At 39.9% G+C, this 22,036-nt stretch overlaps 2 protein-coding genes across 3 annotated transcripts in view; both read right to left on the reverse strand.

The window, feature by feature from the left end:
- Nucleotides 1-428: 428 nt before the first annotated feature.
- rab41 (RAB41, member RAS oncogene family) lies at nt 429-11,586 on the reverse strand. 2 transcript variants are annotated; one of them, XM_084332520.1, is made up of 8 exons: nt 11,401-11,586; nt 10,133-10,191; nt 9,415-9,468; nt 8,116-8,221; nt 6,326-6,437; nt 5,150-5,243; nt 3,930-3,996; nt 429-2,546 (listed from the first exon to the last, which is right to left on the reverse strand). In XM_084332520.1, exons 1-8 carry the CDS (start codon nt 11,477-11,479, stop codon nt 2,482-2,484), a joined length of 636 nt encoding a protein of 211 aa, XP_084188646.1. In that variant the 5' UTR covers nt 11,480-11,586; the 3' UTR covers nt 429-2,481. The 2 variants fall into 2 exon arrangements, with proteins under 2 accessions (XP_084188646.1, XP_084188645.1); XM_084332519.1 differs by lacking the exon at nt 8,116-8,221 and adding an exon at nt 8,998-9,103 and having other exon boundaries at nt 11,401-11,580.
- Nucleotides 11,587-13,896: 2,310 nt separating this feature from the next.
- Nucleotides 13,897-22,036, reverse strand: part of arr3b (arrestin 3b, retinal (X-arrestin)) — a gene marked incomplete at both ends in the record, with an annotated part of 54,086 nt that continues 45,946 nt past the window's right edge. The window contains one exon of the mRNA XM_084332042.1: nt 13,897-13,913. Coding sequence (XP_084188168.1) covers nt 13,897-13,913 — 17 coding nt within the window. The remainder of the gene's footprint in view (nt 13,914-22,036) is intronic.

Raw genomic sequence — 22,036 nt, forward strand, 5'->3', positions numbered from 1 at the left:
ATCTTCTGGCCGCCTCAGACCTACTCCTATCCAAGCTCCCGGAGGGTCATCAAAGAGAAGCCGCCTATTCTCAGTCCTTGCCCCACAATGGTGGAATGAACTACCCATCCCAGTTAGGACAGCCGAATCCCGTCCAATCTTTCGCCGTCGACTAAAGACTCACTTCTTCAACCATTATCTGAAATGATTAAAAAAAAAAAAATCTAACCCTGACTAACCTTACTGTCATGCACTTGTCCTAATAAACTAACCTACACTGTAACACGCAACACTTGATGAACATTGTTACTCAGCTGATAGAGTTGTACCCTTCTTGCTGTCTTGTCGTACAGAACTTGTAAGTCGCTTTGGATAAAAGCGTCAGCTAAATGACTAAATGTAAATGTAGTGGACTGGTCAACAAGGAAAGGGATCTTGGCAAAAGGGGCTTTGGTGAAATATCTTTATTTTATTCCATGTGATAGGCCTACATTTGTTTCTTTTTAACTCCTTTTTATACAGCCGATAGCAATAGTACATTATTCACACAAACATTGCTAAACACGAGTAGACAGCATATTTCAAATGGACACAGTTCAGAAGAGCACAGAGCTGAGGATTCAGTCAGTGACAAGTAAGATCAGCTAAGGTTAAGATGGTTGTTCCATGTTGTAATTAAATACTTTATCTACATTTGTCTCCTAATCATTTTTAAAATGTTTACATTTCAAAACAAGCTACAGAAAATGCACAGGTGTGTTGTGATATGATATACAGTATATATGGCTAGTTAGTTGGTTTGTGTTAAGACTGTTTGTGTGTCCAGGGACAGTGAGAGGTGAGAGTGACGACTTTTCTGTGACTGTAAGTCCATCTAGAGTCGGCACACGGCAAGAAGGCGTCTCCAGCAGTGTGACGAGAGAAAGACAAAACCAGGCCTAAACATTGCCTCAGGTTCCGTGCTCGAGGGCACGCAAAAAAAACAATAAATAAAAATAAGTAATTCCCCACGTGTGCCAGTATCTGTAATTTTGGTCAAGCATACAATTTTATTCATGTGTTTTTTGAGTTACAAAATAAATAAACACATAAAACCAACGGTCCAACACAGGTGATAGCAATTAAAAGGCTACTGTAATTAACTTCTCTGCATTTTCTTTTCTTTTTTAACAGCAAGGGTGTTAGTAAGCATTAGCTGTATCCAAGGACAAACTCTTACCAGCTCTACAAAACAACCATTGAAGCCATGAGCCAGTCAGCAGGCCTCTTTACTCTACAATATTGTGGCTTGAATCAGTGCACAACGTTGGTGAACAGACAAGCAAGGCATCCGTGTTCTTAACCATATAGAAATCCTGCATGCTGCATGTTCCTGCAATAGTGTAATCAACAGAACAATATATTAATGGGAGGGTGGGTGGGGAGATGGCATATGGGCTGATAGTGACACGTTTCCATTAGTGTGAAAAACTCTCAATGTCGACTCACTCCTTTTCTACTCTAAAAAAGGCCCATATGAGAACTTAAAAACACCTCCTCTCCTTTGATGGGTTAGTATGCGTGCAGATATATTTATATAAAAAAAAAATTGCAATGACAGTTGCTATAGTTTCAAAGTATACATTAATAGTTTCAGGTTATTTGCCATAATGAATCTTGGAATAGTTTCCCTTTAATTCAAATGCATGTCCATTTTCTTACTGGTGGGTTATACAGTACATCTCTTCTGCAGCGCCCCCTTGGGGAAACCTGCTGAAAATGAACATGTCAAAATGCAAATTGTAAAGTGTACCAACTCCTTGTGGTAGTCTTTGGCTGCTCGTGCCTCAAAAAGATCTTTAAAATAATGTCTCTTATACATGGTCCCATAAACCATCATTAAACTGATTTAAGCCAAATGTGGCAATGACGCTTTAAAACAAAGTGTTAATTTGTGAGACCCTTCTCCAGAACAAAGTACATCAAAAATGGGGAAATAAAAAATCAGTAACAGATTTTTATCTTACAGATACAATATTCAGAGTTTTCGTAGTCCAAACTCTCCATTGGAAGTAAAAAGCAAAGTATCAAGTAATGGAGACCTCAGCCTTGCAGAGTCACTTAAATAATCCCAAGCAATATTACTTTACAACAATAACAAGAGTGATAGCACTTAGGCTCCAAACGGAATAACTCAAAGAGCGGTTAGATATGTCAGTCTGCAATCCTATATGATGCCATGCAGTTGGATGAAAATCTGAACATATTACTTAACCTATTCCTTGTTTTAGATGTTTACTTTTTAAACCATTTTGTATTTTTTTTTAACCCGTTTAGATACAGAATAGCACATCCACATGGTTAACTTTACTCTGGAAAAGTCACAGAGTTGAAAAGAAAGGTCCTCCATCCCGATGGCAGTGAACCATAGGTGGGGAGAGTGGCCACTGAGAGAAAAGCTGTTGTTGGGGAGGAGGCAGGTCAGGTGGAGAGGGTGGTGGTGGTGGAGGGGTGTGAGATGTACTAGCATGAGCAGCTGCTCTCGGTGACGGCCATCTCTGGTGGCTTCTCCAGTTTGATGTCGATCACTGTAAGGTTAAGGGAAAACCACTTTAAGAATTCACATATACCGTCTACTAGATGGAACATCAGGTTTGACCGGGGGCTATTTGGTTGCCATAACAATACCATCTCCATTAGCCCACATTCAAAGTGAGGTCGATTCTGCTTGGGCTGCAAAGTATTTGCTATCCCTGCATATAGTGTATAATCTTTAACACATTCCCTGCCACGCACTTTCAGCATCTTATACCATTCTCTGCCAGTACTGTGCACTGTCACCTAATATGTTTTCATCTGGTCAGTCTATGGAGATGTTCACCTTCTTTGCAGGGCTATAACCTTTTAAATTGTATTGCTAAATTGACATTACTATGGCCCATTCAACATCGATTATCCATCGTTCAGGATGTAGGAACGTTTGACTTTTTCATGCATACGAAAATACCGTCTAGAATATAAATATGTTTTTATCGTTTTCTGCAGTAATTCCTAGAACGTGAGATATCTGGCATAAACGCATATAAAGATTATCAAATGCCGTTTGTTGCCGATCCACGCTATATTAAAAATTTCAACTGTACATGATCCTAAACGTTATGACTGATCATGCGCGGATGAGCGGAGGGGGTCGTTTATAATTCCGTGATCGTCGTTAAATGCTTTATGTAGTATGGGTGATATATAGATCAGAGCAGTTTGCATGGATAATAATAAACAAACAGGCTGAAAGTAACGTCAACGTCCTCTTCCGTTGGGCGATGACTGGAGCAAAAAGATCCCAGTTATTTGATGGGGATCGAGTCGATCCATTTCCAGTTTGTATAATAATAATACACGCCCAAAACATGTCGATTATTGAGTTATGGCAGCGATGCATATCCACGGTGTGTGGCTAGAGTCCTGCAACGATATGCGAGTGGCCGGACGCATTTCGGAGACGCACCGAGATCCAACCGGCCATTTCCGGTTTGGCAACTCGCCGATCATCCACCAGGGGGCAGTATTGAAGCGTTGCAGAGTTGCGCCAGCTTACACAGCATCAGACCAGGCTCCGTGAGGGAAATATGAATAACATGGCGAAAATATGAAATGTGATCTCAATAACGTCATACGCCGTGGATTGGCAGAATTCGCATGAACTTGAAACCCGTCGTACGACGTTTATGGCGCAGGATGTGTTAACGTAGGAAGGGAGTACACACATGCTTCAACCGGTCCGGTGCTTCTCAGGCTAGGACTGGAGAATCAAAAGACAAGAGTTTAATTGTACCTAAATAAATAAAACTAAAAATGTCCCGTGTGCTCCAGTAGCCTACTCTTTATACAATTCTCTTTTTTAGTGCTAAAGCCACTGAAGAGATAAGACGTTGAGCTCAAAAGCATCCAGTAACAACATTTTGAAAGGATACTGTCTTCTTTGCTTTTCTCTGGTGTGCTGTCCATCCCAGGCAAGGCTGCAGCAACACGACGGAACAGCTAGTAAACAAAAAAAAAACGATCTGAGGAACTACAGTTGAATACGTTTGCAACAATAGTATCACCAGAATAATTACATTACACAGGTCAAATTACAAATATGGTTACATCATATGATGCTGAAACTAAATCACTTTAATTACACTACATCATATGCTGCTGAAACTAAATCACTTTAAGTACACTACAAGACTCTCCTAGGCAATTTACTGGTTGCTAACTAGCAAATACAAAAAGCAGTTCAAGCAGTGAAGCAAGACGGAATATTGATTATAATTTTGTCTATTCGAGACGACAGCATCCAAGTAAAAGGTTAACAAAGTGCAAACCCTCCCGACGGCACAAATCCTTTACATTCATGCAGAACAGTTGACAAGTGCAAGTATTTATGTGAATGAAGACAAACGCCATACAAACAAAACAAACAGCCTGCGCTAAACATCAAGGAAGCAAGGATGGAACGTCTAAAAAACAAAGGATGAAGGAAAGCGATTGGTGTCAAACTGACGTGTAACATGAGTGATCGGACCAGTCACGAGGAAGAGGAGGTGAGGAAGACAAGAGAAAGACTCGGAGGGCAGACTTCGGCTAAACTACCCTGAGAGCAAAGTCTCTACCTGTTTCACATTGTAGCCAGTCTTTGCGCTGGTTTCAATGAACATGACATTCAGTTCCTTAGCTCTCTGCTCGCCCTCCTCCGTGGTGATCTGTCTGCTTGGTCAAAGGTCAAAGCAGAGAGGGGGAGATGGACCGACACAGACAGATATGGACAGAGACATCGCAAAGGAAAGGCCAAAGAGAGAAAGAGAGAAACAAAAATAACTCAACACAGATTCTGGTTTCAGTAAGAGAGAGAGGTTAGTTTAGTTATACCAGAGAGAGAGAGATAGACAAAGGGACGGAGAAAGGCTGCTGTGCAGAGGAAAGATGGAAGAGCAGGAGACGGTTAGAGAGAGACAGCGCCAAATCACTCACTCATAAACAGGCACACTCTGATCCATATAAATGAACAAATGGGAGAGATGCAAACTCCAGACATCACAAATGAGTCTTCCCTAACCTGAGGCACGGCCGTTTCTTTATTATTATAATTTTTTTTAAAGGCTCTAGGGCCATTTGTCAGCAGACCCCCTGCAGTTGTTGGGACACCAACCTGTTTGACGTTATAGCCAGCCTTGGCACTGGTCTCTATGTACATCACATTGAGCTCACGAGCTTTCCTCTCTGCACCCTCAACAGAAACTTGCCTGCCGTGGGTTCCGGGAGGGGTAAGGGAGGGTGGTGGCATGGGGTAGGGGGGGAAAACAAAAAACAAATATTTCAAAGTGACGTGGAGAGACGAGACCAGGAAAGATAAAAAATTATAATAAACATCTGTGTAGAACAGAAATCTGATAAAATCATATGAAATAGACAGACAAATAGATGGAATTAAAGAGCTCATTCGCCAATTTTCGATCTCAAATCTACGGTTCTGTTGTGAGGCGCACACGTGATAATGGGATTGTCAGTGTCTCGAGAGGCTCATTCTCAGACGGCCCAACTCCAGGAAAATTGAAGTAAAGAGTTGAGGAAATGATTTCGGCAGTTGATTAAAGTGCAGACAGCACTGGGAAGTTTTATGTCCAACTGTCTCATGTCCTCCTCACAAGAGAACGACAGGATTCAAGTCAATAATTGGCAAAATGCTACTTTAAGGTATACAAATTAATAAACAAAATACACGTGATGTCATAGATGCGAAGCTGTGGTCTGCGTTGTGTGTCTAGATTTGACAGCACAACACACACTCGTGATGAAAGAGTAACCTCAGAATGTCAGTCAAATGTAATGTGTTCTACCGAATGTTCATACTGTGGTGTTGAGATGGTTAACCCTGGGTGGTGCTGAGGCGGTTAACCCTGGATGGTGCTCTGTGTTGCGTTGTTGTTGTCGACATGTCAAGTATAGATTGAACTGGTCTTACAAAGTGCCATGTCAGTGGCTAAGTGTGAGTGAATTAATTAATTACTGACAGAATAAATTAATGACTGAGTGAGTGACATTGCCGGTCATAGAGGTGCTTCGCATCTATATTAAAAAAAAAAAAAAAAATGCTGGACTATGCAATATACCCAGGAGTGATCAGGCAAAACTGGATGAGATGCCAAATTACATTGAAGGGAAAAACAGGGGAATCACAGCTTTGGCAGAGTTCATACAGATGATACAACTACACATTTGGGCAAATTCTATTATGATTTATAATGATGGAAACATTGCATTCTAAATCATTCACTCTCAATAACAACCACCACCATCATCATCATCCAAGCGTCTTACACAATACCTTTTGTCGGCCAAATCCGTTTTATTCCCAACAAGCATGATAATGACATCACTTCCCCTCTCCGTTCTGACATCATCAATCCACTTTGAGGTTTGTTGGAATGAGTTGAGATCTGAGAGGGTGGAAGACATATTCACAGTGCACATCAGTAGCATGGAGCCAGCACAGACAAATAATAATTCTTACTGGTTGGCTACAATAAAAAAAAAACAAGCAGTTATTACTGTTCATTAAAAAGGTGCTATACGACAGGAAAACTGCACATAATAGCCATGCGTTAGTAAGCAGAAGGGTACAGTAGGAGAAGCTTTGAGGAGGAAGGAAGAGCCACACAGTCTTTCTAAAGTTCCCAAGCATTAGGACTGGCCGGCTTCTCACTGTTCATGCGTTGAAGATTCAAATGGTTCCATTTTCAATGCACTATTAAAATAGTAACAATAATAAATGACAGGCCTATAAAAATGTCTGTTAAAAGTTCCTGCAGAGTATGGCAGAATTTGGTTCTGCAATTGGAGTTTGTTCAGGGCATTTGGTTTTAGGGGAGGTATAGCAGGCTCCAGCTCAGCTGTACTGCATTCCATGATGTTTTGGGGATTATTGTTCAGAATGGTATTCAACAACATCTGCTTAGTTCCATCAACTGTTGGAAGTGCAAATGCAACTCCTATAAGTGATGTAAACTTACCTGTGGGCAAGGAAATATTGAGACTAATGTCCATGTTCAATTCATCCAGAAAATATGAATGCCTTCTGAATGCCAAATTGGTATCTGCACCCCAGCCCCATAAACAAATGTTCCAACATTGGAAAGGTTTGGGCCAGCCTGAAGACGTAAAGGACCAAGATAGCCTCCTTCCAATGGTTGAATACTGGGGTTGGGTACAGAGTTACATCGGTACTACGGAGTAGCGATTAGCGTTAGATCAATCAGTGCCACATTTCGGTACCCAAGACCCACCTAGTTGGAAAATAATCCGAATTCCAATGACGCGCAATTCTCATTTCATAATAGACACAGACCAGCGCGAGCAACAGGTCCAATGTGTCTAACATGCTTTGCATCCTCACCATTCCTGTATGTCCATGTTGCAGTAAAAACTTAATTCAATGACGTGCAATTGTCATTTAATAATAAACACAGACAACAGGTCCAATGTGTCTAACATGCTTTGCATCCAGTCTTTGGAAAGACCAGATGAGGTCAGAGAAGTTTGATAGTACCGAGGATGGCCAGATAATGTTATGATATTTAAACTTTAAAATGTATTATGTAAAAATAATACATAATAAATGTATACATAACCATGCAACGTAAACATTTGTTGTAGGAACGGTTTGGGAGAGGGAGGGGTTTTAATTTGTGTGGTGTGATAACAATGTTGAAATTGAGAAGTTTAGACTTTAGTTTAGTTTTACAACAGAAATAACATTTTGTTAATGAAAGGTACCGTCAGGTACTGGCATCGATTCCCTGGTACCGGTATCGGATCAAATATGAACGGTACCCAACCCTATTGAATACCGGTTTTCACTTATTGGTCAAGTTTCACTGGTATTTTCACCTAAAAAGTTGTTTATAAACCTAAACCCTTACCTTAAATGGATAAAAATAATTAGAAATATAGCAAATGTTTTATTTTGCAGCTAGTCCAACAAGCAAGGACCCCCAGACCCCTACAACGCTGACACACTGGTGATGTCATAAAACACCACATAGTTAAGAGCACACACCCCTGACTAACTAGTGATGTCATAAACCACATGATAGTTAGAGCACAACCCTGACTCACTGGTGATGTCATAAACCACCACAGCGATGGTAGAGTCACGGATGTAGCTGGGTATGAGGCTACGGAAACGCTCTTGTCCGGCAGTGTCCCAGAGCTGGAGCCGGACCTGAGGATTGGAACGGAGGAGAGAAAAGACAAGGGAGAAAAAGAGGAGACAGATGGAAGGAAGAGATGAAGAACAGGAAAGACATAAAAGGAACTGCAAGCCAGGCAGCAGAGGTGAAAAATGACCTTTCATGGAAGAATGGGGGAAATCATTCAGATGTCAAAAGGCCGGGAGATCAGCTTGTGGTTGATGGTCCTTTGATAAGACTGAACATTTATTCTCTGCTCACAAGGAGACGTGAGAAACAGGGATGTCCTCAATTTAAGAAATTCTTACTTCACCAACAGTCATAGGGTTTTGTAAGCCAACTGGTTGGTTGATTTCATGGACAGATCTGTAAAATGGTGTCGCACATTATTGACCTGCAAATCAATACGGTCATGCAGGATGACCTCTTCAAATCTAGGCTGACTGTGAATATGATTTTTCTGCCAGATGTGTGCCAATAATTTTATAGCAAATAACTCTGAATGGAGAGAATTTTTTTATATAAAAAGAATAAAGTCTCAGTCAACTAAGACTAATGATTCATTGAAAAGGGAGCAGCCTTAATCTGAAGGCATTTCCCCAGTCCTTAAACAAGCCCCATGTGGAACAGCATTTAAGAAGCACAAAACCCCTCTGGACACTGATCTGGTGGAGAGTTCCACCAAAACGTCACCGCTTCAGTGTTTCCACCCCGATAGCTTTGTAAGTGTATTCTCACAGATTCAGTCCAGCGAGGTTTGCCAGGCTGGTAAATGCTGTTCAAGGCAAGGCAAGGCCATGATACCTACTGGCTATGTCATAAACCACCACAGCCGCGGCTGAGTCACGGATGTAACTGGGGATGAGGCTGCGGAAGCGCTCCTGTCCGGCCGTGTCCCAGAGCTGCAGCCGAATCTGTGGCCGACCGTGCAACAAACGCGGGAATGGGTAGATTTCATGACCGAGCCAAGGAATGGAAGGAAAAACCAAACTTAAAATGATGATGAGACTAAAAAACAGAATCATAGCTACAACAAAACGAATGGTAAGATGAACCGTGAGGTCACATAGGTAACTATACAACATAAGACATGATGAGCGAGAAACACCTGGTGATTTCTACATAAAAGGAAGACTAAAAGCATGCTTTGATCAAGTTATTGTAATGAGTTAGCATAGGTGCAATGGAAATATTTAATAAAAAAACGGAAGAAAACATTGCTTACCGTACGATCTTCTAAGTACATGGTTTTCGACAAAAAGTCAATACCAATTGTCGCCTGCAAGGCAATAATTGCATTTAGGCCTCATCATAAGCATTATAACACACACTTCATGACTTCAGTATGGGACATATTAACACTTTCAGCGCCAATCACGTAATATTACATGTTTGCTCGCCAACCGTATGCCAAAACGTATGCCGTTGCTGAAGATCAGAGCATCAAAAAACACCCCCACCCCCCCTTGATGCATTCATGATACCTATTACCCATTATATACCTTTGATTTTGAAATAGTAACGTGTCCAGGCGAGCAACACGAACGACTTTAGCAAAATTCACACAGCGCTCCATAACTTAGCTTTCAGGAATTAGCCCGGATCACTCTGGAACTATACAATATTCACCACGGGATAACACGTAAAACGTATACATGAAAAAATTTACTATTTTTTACACGTTGGACGAGACAGTGACTGTCAAATGAGCCATAGTATTGTCTCCATAGCTATAATATAATAATAATATAATCGTGACACACAGTGAAAATGCCTATCTTTTAGTGTGGCCCATTGACTACAGGATGAGGAAAATAGCTGGCGCTCAAAGTGTTAATATAAAAAAATACATTTACAATACAGAAGCTGGGAATAATGGGCACTGGTTACAGACGCTGGGAATAATGGGCACTGGTTACACGGAATGACAACTTTCTAGTTACCTGATAGGTGTTGTCGAAACTGTCATACATAAACCTGGTGATGAGAGAGGTCTTTCCAACTATACAAACAAAAATAAAGCAAAAGCGTTCGTCAGTCCATGTATCTTGGCACAGAGAAAATCAGCTGGGCCTATAATTATGCAGCTTCCGCTTCATTGCTGGATGTATGTATGTGAGCCCTATGTGACTGGCCATGAAGACTTAATAATATAGCCAAGAAGAGATGAAATTAACATAGACATGGTTTTTATCTGGTTGTGCAAGGAGGAGTGTCATCATATCTAACTATAAACAGTGTTGTCATCATGGATGCAATGTGGACTATTGAACACAGGCGCTGAGCTGGCAATTGGGGTGGAGCCACAAATCTTACATCTTTACATGATGGGAATTTGCTTGATTAAAAAAAATATATTTATTTTGCGTTGGACACAACGTTATGGGTGAACTAGTCACGAGTGTGTCTACGGATATAATAGCACCATGATGACCATCGTATGCCAGTAAATACACTGCAGAGAAATGGCCAGAGTTGAATAAACGATTATTTCTGACCTGACCGACTAAACTGGTCGACGTGGCTTCTTCGCAGGATGCTGTGTTAGCAGCTAGCATAGCTACTGACTGAGTTAACTAGCGGACAGCTAACTAGGCTAGGTAGCTCACGTTGATTCGCTTCTTTCATTCATCCGGCCAGGCCAGTTGGCTACAGAACTAGTCTATTTGTTTTAGCAGGCAATAACATACAACAGTGCCTGGATGTTCAATGCGCCTCATACCCAGCACAGCTGAGCTAGCTAACTGTAGCCTCTGTTAGCCAGATGATGCAGCTCTTAGATGGTGATGCTGGTGAGCATCATCTACCATCAGCCAGAACACAGGCACCATATAGTATGACCCTTCCATTTAGAAGAAGCCACGTCGGCAACGTTACATTGTTTCAATAGTTATAGTTAAGACAATGCTATTCGTGTTGGCTATCTCACGCTAGCCTTCAAATGAGCAGTCAGGTATTAGTTTAGTGATGTGACATTAGCTAACGTTAGCTAGCTCGCCAATGACATCACCGAGAGACACACAGTCAGGACCCTCACCTCTCTCTCTCGGCCTTGTTCCACAGCTAGGAGCTGGGTTAGCCAAGTGCTACCGCTAGCTACTGATGCTGCCTGTGGGCAGTTTGCTAGCTAACCAGCTAACTGCTAGCCACTTATTTTTTTTAGCAAATTCACACAGAACAAATTAAAACATGAGCCAAATATACTACTTACCACTTTGCTCGCCTAAGAATACGAGCTTAAACTTTCGTAGAGGGTTGCCAAACTCTCCACCGCCGGTCGTGGTTGACATTTTATCAAAATACAAACAGCTAACAAGCTATAGCTAATGATGTCTGGAGTCTGGACTGTAGAGTAGACGAGCAAGTAGTGTATCTGGCGCTAGCTAGCCGAACGTTACTGCTATTGAGCTGTGTCAAGCCAGTTTAATTAAGGGATTCTACTTCCGGTCTGAAATGAACTAAACATTTAAAAATAAAAGTTTTAATTGCAATTTGTATTGTAAAATGTTTTCTGCGTAACATGTTGATGAAACAGTTAAAAGACAGAGCAAAATACATTTAATTAACCAAAATTCATACTTCTTCAAATTCCTCCAAATTCACAGTTATATTAAAGCTAATACTACGATGAGCTAGTCAAGATGAGAAGCAGGCTCAGTCACAGACTCATACACCCTTGACACTCAACTGTCCTTCGTACCAGCGGCCATCAGGCTCCACAACAGTGGGCAGGGACTGCTGCCAGCAGCTGGAGGACTAACGACAGCAGATCTCAAGAACTACTAGGGAATGTCTGAGTGATCACTGAGTGTGTCTGACTCCCACCTAAATGGACAATACGTACCTTATGCACACTGCACCTGTGTATACTGTATACTTACTTACTCATAGTATATATTTAGATTAGTGTATTGTACCTACTGTATATTTATTGTAATGCAAATATAACTGATAGGGCATACAGACCCTCATTCATTCTATATGAATTGAAAATGGGGGACCCTGATGGAAACAAGACAAACGTCTTTCTCAGGTCTGCATCCCCTTAACAATTGTATGTATTGAGCCGTACTGCATTGTACCCATTCTGCAATCTGTTAAATAAAGTTTTCATTCATTCATTCATTCATTCATTCATTCATTCATTCATTCATTCATTCATTCATTCATTCATTCATCTGCACCTTGATTTACACTGTGTGGAATAAACTCGCTTGGTCATAGTTGGTTGGTTGTTACAGATGTATTAGCTTACAGGAGATTTGGCTTGAGAAGACCCAACAAACCCCTGTTTTTATTTGAATGATTCGTTTTTTTATTGAATGATTCGTTTTTATTTAATCAGTTTGCATGTTTATCATGAGGATCAGTATTTATTTGAGTGTTTATTTAGTTATTTTTAGTATTTAATGGCTATAACCGGCCCGAGTACTGTATTTCGTGCTTCCAATTCCCACGGAAATATTACAATGTATGAATGAATGAATGAATGAATGAATGAAAAAGTTTTTTTTGAACATGTATTCTTCATATTCCTTCCAACAAATCACAGTATCTAGCTCCGTCAAACAGAACAATCATAACAACAAAAAAATGTATTTAAACAATTAAAAAAAACATTCAAAAAAAGGAATTATAAACAAAAAGTCAAGAGCAATGTATTTAGTTAGCAGACATGTCCAAAAAAGGAGTAGAGGGAAGCTAAGCTTATAGATCCCTACCCCCTTACATTTACATTTGTTCTTTTATTAATTTTACTAGTTATAACATAATTTAGTATAATACAATATAGAATATACTTTTAGTACGAAAAGAAAAAAAACTTGATTCACATGACAGCAGTGAATACAGTACAGAACACATAACACAATATAGCATTACTTTGTTTATCCTCATTACTCATCATTTCTGTATTTCTCTAATGTGTATTTTTTAAGCTGCTTTTTAAATTGTGCCATATGTTTACTCAGTTTGATGTATTCAGGTAAAATATTCCACAACTTCACTCCACAAACAGATATGCACATGCTTTTCAGCGTAGTGTGTACCATTGGTTGTTTAAGATTCCCTCTCCCTCTTAAACATTAGCAAATATATGAATATACAAATGTCAGAATTAGGAATCATAGAGGAGAGCAATGCACACACTAGATAATACACACATTCACACCCACACACAACATATTCAAGGTTAGACTATTTTCTCATGACAACAGGGGACAGATACAGGGTGGAAGAATGCAGGATAGGGGTGACAGATATTTCAGATCATAACGCAATATATCTGACAGTAAATCTTAAAAGTAGACGGAGAAATACAGTTTGGAGACTGAATGTAGGACTATTAAACAACAAAGGTTTGGTTAATGAAGTGAAGGAAGACATAATTAGATATAGAGAAGAGAACGATAATGGGGAGGTAGATCCAAACATTTTATGGGATGTACTAAAGGTAGTAATACGGGGAAAATTGATAGCAAAGATGGCATTACTCAAGAAGGCTAGAATAGAGACATACCAGAACTTGATAAAGAAACTGAAAGAATTAGAGAAAGAACACCAGAGCTCAAAGAACCAAGGGAAGTAAAGGAAGTTAGAGGGAAGATAAACAAAGAGCTGCAGACAGAAATAGAGAAGAAAGCTAGATACATGAAACAGACATACTATGAAGGGGGACCGAGAGCGACCAGACCGTTAGCTATACGAATCAGGACACAACAAAAACTGAACACAATACACACAATAAGGGACACAAACACAAACAAAATACTGAGAGAGCCAGCGGAAATAGAGAAGACATTTGAAGAATATTATAGGAAACTATACACACAACCGATAGCGGCAGGAGAAGAGGAGATAGAAACATTCTTAGAAAAATTAGATCTACCATCGATAGGGAAGGAACAGAATGAAATATTAAATGCAGAGATCACAGAACAGGAAGTTTGGAATGCGATCAGTAGAGCAAAGAGTAGTAAGTCACCGGGTAGCGACGGATTCCCCTCGGAATTCTACAAAACATTTAGGCAGGAACTGAGCCCCATATTAGAAGCAGCATTCAGACACACAATGGAAAAAGGCACAATGCCACCTTCATGGAAAGAGGCCATAATTACTACAATTCCAAAAGAAGGGAAAGATAGAGAATTGTGTAGCAGTTTCAGACCTGTGTCCATACTTAATGTAGATTACAAGATGTATACATCAATAATATCCAAAAGATTTGAGACATTTATGACAGATATAATAGACGAAGACCAGACTGGATTCATTAAAGGAAGGCAGACACAGGATAACATAAGGAAGACAGTGCAGATAGTAGAGGAGATACAAAAGAAAGGAGGGAGTGCAGTATTAGTTAGCCTAGATGCAGAAAAAGCCTTCGACAGTGTAAGCTGGATATTTCTATATAAGGTATTGGAGAAATTTGGATTAGACAAAAACGCTATGAAAACAATTAGGGCATTATATCAAGAACCAACGGCTAGGATTAAGGTGAATGGTAGTCTGATGGACCGGATTAAACTAGAGAGAGCTACCAGACAGGGTTATTGTCTTTCGCCGACACTCTTCGTTGTATTCATCGAACCACTGGCTCAACTAATTAGACAGACCAAAGACATCAAAGGGTGGAGATAAGGGGGACAGAACATAAATTGGGACTGTTCGCAGACGACGTGATAGTATATATGAGACAACCAGACACAAGCTTCCCGTCACTGATGGATCTACTGACAGAATATGGATATTACTCAGGGTATAGACTTAATGTGACGTAGACACAGACATTAGCACTGAACTACACATCAACGATATAGATCAAAGAAAAATACAAAATCAAATGGGGCATGGACAGGATCAAGTACCTAGGGGTGAACATCACAAGAGGGATGGAGGGTTATATACGATGCAAACTATACACAGATAAATCAGAAAATCAAGAGAGACCTAGAAAGATGGACAGTAATGCCCCTAGATTTCAGCTCAAGGATCGAAATCATTAAGATGAACATATTACCAAGGTTGTAACTGAGGGGTTACAAAACCCTGACTGTATTAAAGATTGTGATAGATTAAACCACTACTACTTATTATTATTATTACTTGCCAGACAGTACAGTTATTATATGGCAGACACTCAGAATAGACGGCACGGTGACAAGGAAATATCATTTATAGTATTTATTATTATGCAGCAATATACAAAATGGGAATTACTTAGTCGCGCTTTTATGGCGAATAATATGAGAAAGTCAGTGAGTAGCAAAGTCAGTGGGAATGAATAATTCCTAAGCTGGGTATACTAGACCAAACGCCGCCTGGCGTGGGATGGCAATATAGGGGGGCAAACGAGGGTACCGCTGGAGACAGGTGATATCCTCCCAGAGTTGTAAGCTCTAGGAGAAGGAAGAAGGCACGGATACTCAGTCTGTTCACTTGAAGAAAAGGGGTTCTCATACGGATCCGGTCCTTATAATCCAAGTGCTCAGTAGCAAGGTAATAGCTGTAATCCAATGCTCGATAGCAATGATGATAGCCAGCCAGCTTCGTCCTTGAAGCTAGCCCGAGGTAAGATCTTCAAGGTAGTTAATCCAAACGACAGTGGGTATTAACGATGCTCTTCTCCACGGTAGTACGTTCCACAATCACTATAATCCAACCAATAATGGTTCTACAATATCGCTGCGGTAGGTTCCAATATGCACATGTCCAATAGTTCTGCGACTAGGCCCTCCTCGTGTGCTGGCACTAATTACTAAGTCCACACACACTTGCTAAGGTTTACACTAGCTACTAAACGAACGAACTGCTTGTTAATGCTGCACACCGAACGAACTGCTGTAATACGATTCACACTAAAATGACGACTCTTTACTTCACATTAAGCTAGGTCGAACTTGACGTTACTGCATTAGATCTGACACTTTCACTTGTTCACTTCGCATGTTAGGTTTCACTAGATTAGGTTCACACTACGTTAGGTTCACACTACGTTAGGTTCACACTACGGCTGCTGCGCCTTCCACAATATATACTCCGAGGGCTTTCTAGTGCCAAGCCTCAGCTCTCGTCTGGAATCAATGCGCCGGCACCAGGCATGTCCCAACATGTCCAGACTCGCCTTTGAACCTGACTCAGGGGCGCGGTACTTGGCGCCGCGAACGTCAAGGGCATTATCCAATGAGGAAAGCGAATATTACTATGATTCAAACGGAGGCTTAAAGGGATATAGCTTATATATATAAATAATATACAAGTTATATAAAACAATAAAACGTAGATTCTCAGTATTAATCTGGCCCTTCACAACAAAGGTTATTATACCTATTTCAATCTCTACCTATATTAATACCACAAAAACAATTCAGGGAATGGGATAGACAGATATCAAGATTCATTTGGGAGGGGAAAAGGCCAAGGATCAGATATGTGACTCTACAATTACCAAAGGAGAAAGGAGGGATGGCAGTACCCAGTTTAGAAAGCTATTACTATGCAGCACAGCTTAGAACAGTAGCATGCTGGTGCAATGTGAATTATGAGGCCAAATGGAAATATATAGAAACCAAAAGAGAGGGATTCAAAGTACAGACACTGATAGGGGATAGGGAGCTGTTCAGAAGACAGGAACAACTACTAGATCCAATTACTAAATTCACTATAAACATATGGAACACAATAGTAAAGAAATACAAGCTAGAAAAATAATCCAAGATACTGAGATGGATAGCACACAACAACAAATTCAGACCAGGGATAGAAGACCATGGGTTCAGGAGATGGGAACGGGGGGTATAACAGCAATGTGTACAATGACAGAAGGAGGGGAGATGCAGACTCTACAAGACTTGAAAGAAATATACGGACTAGAGAATAGGGACCACTTTAGATATTTACAGATTAGAGACTACTATAACAAGGAAATAAAGCAAGATAGAGACAAAGAACAGAATGGGGTAATTAAGATAATGGTAAAGTCATACGAAGGACGGAAGGGAAGGGTGATATCCGCACTATATCAGGCAATAATGGACAGTAAGGGAAATACAACATTGTATGTAAAAGAAAAGTGTGAGAAAGAGTTAGAAATAGAGATAACAGAGGAGGAATGGTATAACACATGTAAGACACAACAAACAACCACAGGATCAAGGATATGGAGGGAGTTTGGGTGGAAAAACATAATTAGATACTTTATAACACCAGAAATACAGGGTATTACACACCAGCAAAGAAACCATGTTGGAGGGAGTGTGGACAAGAAATAGCGAACCATGCACACATATTCTGGAGATGTCAGAAAATAAGGCACTACTGGGAAGAGATAGGAGGGGTAATAAATGAAATAATAGGATACGAAATACCCCAGGGAGGCCAAGTGTTGTATCTGGGGAATCTATCACAAGAAGGAATCCAAGGGGAAGACAAATACTTGATTAAGATATTGATAGTGGCAGCCAAAAAAGCTTTAACTAAGCTGTGGTACAAGGTAGAAGTGCCGACGAAGGACCAATGGGTAGAGAGGGGATACAGGAAATGGAGAGAATCACACATCTGCTGAGGCTGCAAGAAGAAAAGTTTGAATGGAAATGGGGAAAGTGGGAAGAATATAGGAGGGGAAGGAACGACATCACAGGGGATTGAAAAGGATACAAGGAAATTAATGAAAATGTAAATAAATAATGCAAATATAGAATGGACCGAAGGACACATGCCACACGTTTTCTTTTCTCATTTTTGTCTATTTCTTTTATATTTATGTACTGTTGATATGTTGAAATGTATTGTCTATGAATGTTGTCTATGTATGTTGTTGAAAAAGAATGAAAATAAAAACTTAAGTTAAAAAAAGAGACTGGTTCGGCATGGGGCCACACATCCTGAGGGCCTTCTACAGAGGCACCATGGAAAGGATACCGATGGGATGCACCACTGCATGGTTTGGAAACGCCAAGGACTGGAGAGAGTATATGGTCAAAAAGATCTGTGGATGCAAACTACCTACCATAGACAGTATATTGACTGAGTGGTGCATCAGCAAGGCACAAGGGATCCTGAAAGACCTCAGCCACCCAAACCACAAACAGTTTGAGCTCATGCCGTCTGGTCTTCAAAATGCAGAGGCATAATATCGGTACTGCAGTATAGTTACTATGGAAACAAGTAAATATTCAATTGCATTAGGTACACAAACTTGTACCCATTATTTTTTTTCTTGTTTTATTCAAATGTAAAAATGTACATCTCATTTAATTATGCTCAACTCTAATTTTATAAGTAGTTTATAAGTAGAACCATATAATCCTGCTACCTTGAAAAACTCATATGGTAAAAGACCATGTAAAATAATGCACTGGAACCAGGCAGTGATCACGTGACTCCCCAGGTCTATGGGTTTAAACCAATTTGTTTATGCAAGAGACTTTCCCTTATCATTTGGTATACAGTATGGTGGGTTGTTATGACAACCTTTATTTAAAATCACATTGTATCAAGCCTACACTTATCAGGCCCTTATTTCACATGGTCACAGTCACCATCATAATAATTGATGATACTCTTTTACATATGTTCTATGGTTTCTTTTCTACACTTTAGTTAATTTAGATGTTTCCCCAATTATTATTATTATTATTATTATTATTATTATTATTATTATTATTATTATTATTATTATTATTATTATTATTATTATTATTATTATTATTATTATTATTATTATTATTATTATTATTATTATTATTATTATTATTATTATTATTATTATTATTATTATTATTATTATTATTATTATTATTATTATTATTATTATTATTATTATTATTATTATTATTATGATGTTTATTTTGCTTTACTGCCAGATACTTGATCCAAAGCATGCATTTGTGTCAATGTCAGTGCTTTTATTTTGAAGGCCAAACTTCTGAACAGGAAGTCTTAATTAAGCTTAATTAAGTTAGCGTGACACAACAAGGCTATTGTTGCCTTCTACGCACGGAAGTGAAATAGCGCAGCCAGGCGGCCATTACCAACATAGACGGTTTCACTGGAATTCTGCTGTTAGGGACAGTTTGGACTCTAGTGTATGTCCTGTCATTTATTTCATAAGCAAACTTTGCAACAGAATGCTCACACTTTATGAGGTTCCACCTGTGATTTCCCCCCATTATAACTGTAAGTATTACAACCGTGAATGAAGGAATGAATGAATGAATGAATGAATGAATGAATGAATGAATGAATGAATGAATTAATGAAAACGTTATTTAACAGATTGCAGAATGGGTACAATACAGTACGGCTCAATACATACAATTGTTAAGGGGATGCAGACCAGAGAAAGACGTTTGTCTTGTTTACATGAGGGTCCCCCATTTTCAATTCATAGTGACATTTATGACATACACGTGACATCATGACATTTATGGCATAGGGACATACATGACATACAGGTATATAGTACTGTTACATTTGTGACATATATGATATGCAAATATACAGTACTGTTACCCATAGATCCTGACAGAATATACATATGATGGGGAGGAGACTGTACATTAGGAGGGGGTGGGTGGGTGGGAGAGAAATATACATACGGTGGGGAGAGAATATATACGGTGGGGAGGCTGTCTAATAGGAGGTGGTGGGGGGGTTTGGACATTTACGGTGGCCAGTTTCGAATTGCAGCCTCCCGTAGGTGCTCTTTTAGAGCGGTTTTGAATGTGGGTAGGGATTCACATTCCTTTACAGCTTTGGCTAGGGCGTTCCACATTGATGTGGCATAATTGCGAAACGTGTTTAGTCCCTTGTTTGAGCCGAATCTGGGTTTAACATGATTTGTTAAGCTTCCTCTGGTGTTGTGGTCGTGGTATTCACTGACCTTTGGGAAGTATTTTGACATGTACATGGGTACCTTAGTCGTATAGTGTATCTTGTAGACCAGGCCCATTGCAAGTTGCTGTACTTTGTCGTCTACTCTAAGCCATCCTAGGTAGTCAAAGTGGGCAGGGGTGATGTGGGTTCTAGGAGTAAGGTCAAGTAGTCTGACCAGTTTGTTTTGTGATGTTTGTAATCTTGTTTTTAGCGCCTTTGAGGTGCTTTGGTACCATGAGGTGCAACTGCAAGCATAGTCGTAGTACCCTTGAATTTAATGGTGGTTTAGATGATTTAATTCTTATACTGTTACAACCAACAAAGGTAAATGTTTGAACATAATCGTCATTTCTACCCGTTTCCATGGTAACTACCACAGTAAAACTCAAAGTAGTGTAGGCTACAGTTCAGAGAGGTTGTTAAACATGATTACCAGTGCAGTGCAAGGATAAGATAGGATATATATGTAACGGTTGTGACAATGTCACCTCAAACTTTGATGCCCAGAGGGAGTTTAGAACCCGGCAACAACACAGCTATACCAAGAGGTGAATTCACTTCTTTCTACCATGTCTATGCGTCTTTTGAGGATGTGAGAGTGAGTTTAACCCATAGCACCGCTACTCACCCAGCCCTTCTTGACTGCGCTTCACGATACCATCCGTTACATATGGAGTTCAAATTTGGTTACTTTAAAGGGGAACTATCTTATAAATGGCCTTTTTGAGTGTTTAGCATTGTTTCCTAGCTATGTGAACTTATATTAATATGATCTATGTCTCAAAATTCTCATATTGGCGCATTCTTCCAATTCTCCTCTCACAATATTCACCCTCACTGAACTGAGTCATTTGAAAATGTGCGCGATATGTGATGTCAGAAAGACACCGCTGCATGTTAATGTTGAGATAGAAGATGAGCTGCACACAGTGGCTGGACCGGACCTGCAGCCCAGGCTCAAAACGGCTCGAGATCTTGAGGTAGAAAAATGCTGTTTTTGAGGACTTGATTAGAAATACAAAACAATGAATAAAAAAAATATATATATATTACAGAGGTGTTCCATAGACTCACAGGAATTGTGTAAAAGTGCCCAAATAGTGAAAGAAATAGTAAAATAGTTCCCCTTTAATTAAATACAATTTTGCAAAATAGGGCTACTAGTAGATTATGGCAAAAATCATAATCACAATTATTTTTGTCAAGTCATGATTATTAAACATGATCACTCATTGATTTGAGAACATCATATGACGACGACTGAATTTGTTTTACCTTTCTTCTCGACCAAAGGCTGCCTTTCTGTCAACTTACAAGTTACCAAATACATTTCAAAATAACTGGAGAAACTGCTGTGGCTCCCTCCTCCCTCTCAACACAAGCTGACTACTGTTTGGGCTTTGGGGGAGGTGGAGGGGCAGAGCGCACCGCTGTGAAGGAAGGGTGTGCTGCGTTCACAACACAAGACAAAGTGAGAGCGACATGGCATGCGGCTCAATACTTGTTTTATCTCAATTATCTTGTTTTCATGGTTGTGGGAAGACAAAGTCCCAGCCCTAATGAACAGTATAAAGTAAAGTAAAGCCAAATTACACACGACTGCATAGGGAGGCATTAAGGGTAGCTTCTGTGCTGCTGACCACTCCGTAAATAACTTTCAATGTTCAATTGTACAGAAAATTGCAACATTCGTGGATGTGGATGATTATGATTAGCCAATAGGCCTGTACAGTAGTTGGAGATGCTGAGAAAAGCAGACTGGAGTGAGATTATAGGCTCCTATAGCTTTTGTGAATATGTGGCTGTTTGAGGCACGGGTTTGAGCCTGTAGGGCCCTGGATTGCTATAGGGAAATGTAACTCCAAGTAATAGCCCATGTAAGAATGCAGATGTAGGCAAGTTAAATGTGAGCAGTGCCGTCCCCAGCGAGATGCCAGTGGGGTTAAATTACTCCAGTGTCCGATGATGCTGAG

Source organism: Notolepis coatsorum (assembly GCF_963971535.1).
Source record: "Notolepis coatsorum genome assembly, chromosome: 16".
Lineage (NCBI taxonomy): Eukaryota > Metazoa > Chordata > Actinopteri > Aulopiformes > Paralepididae > Notolepis > Notolepis coatsorum.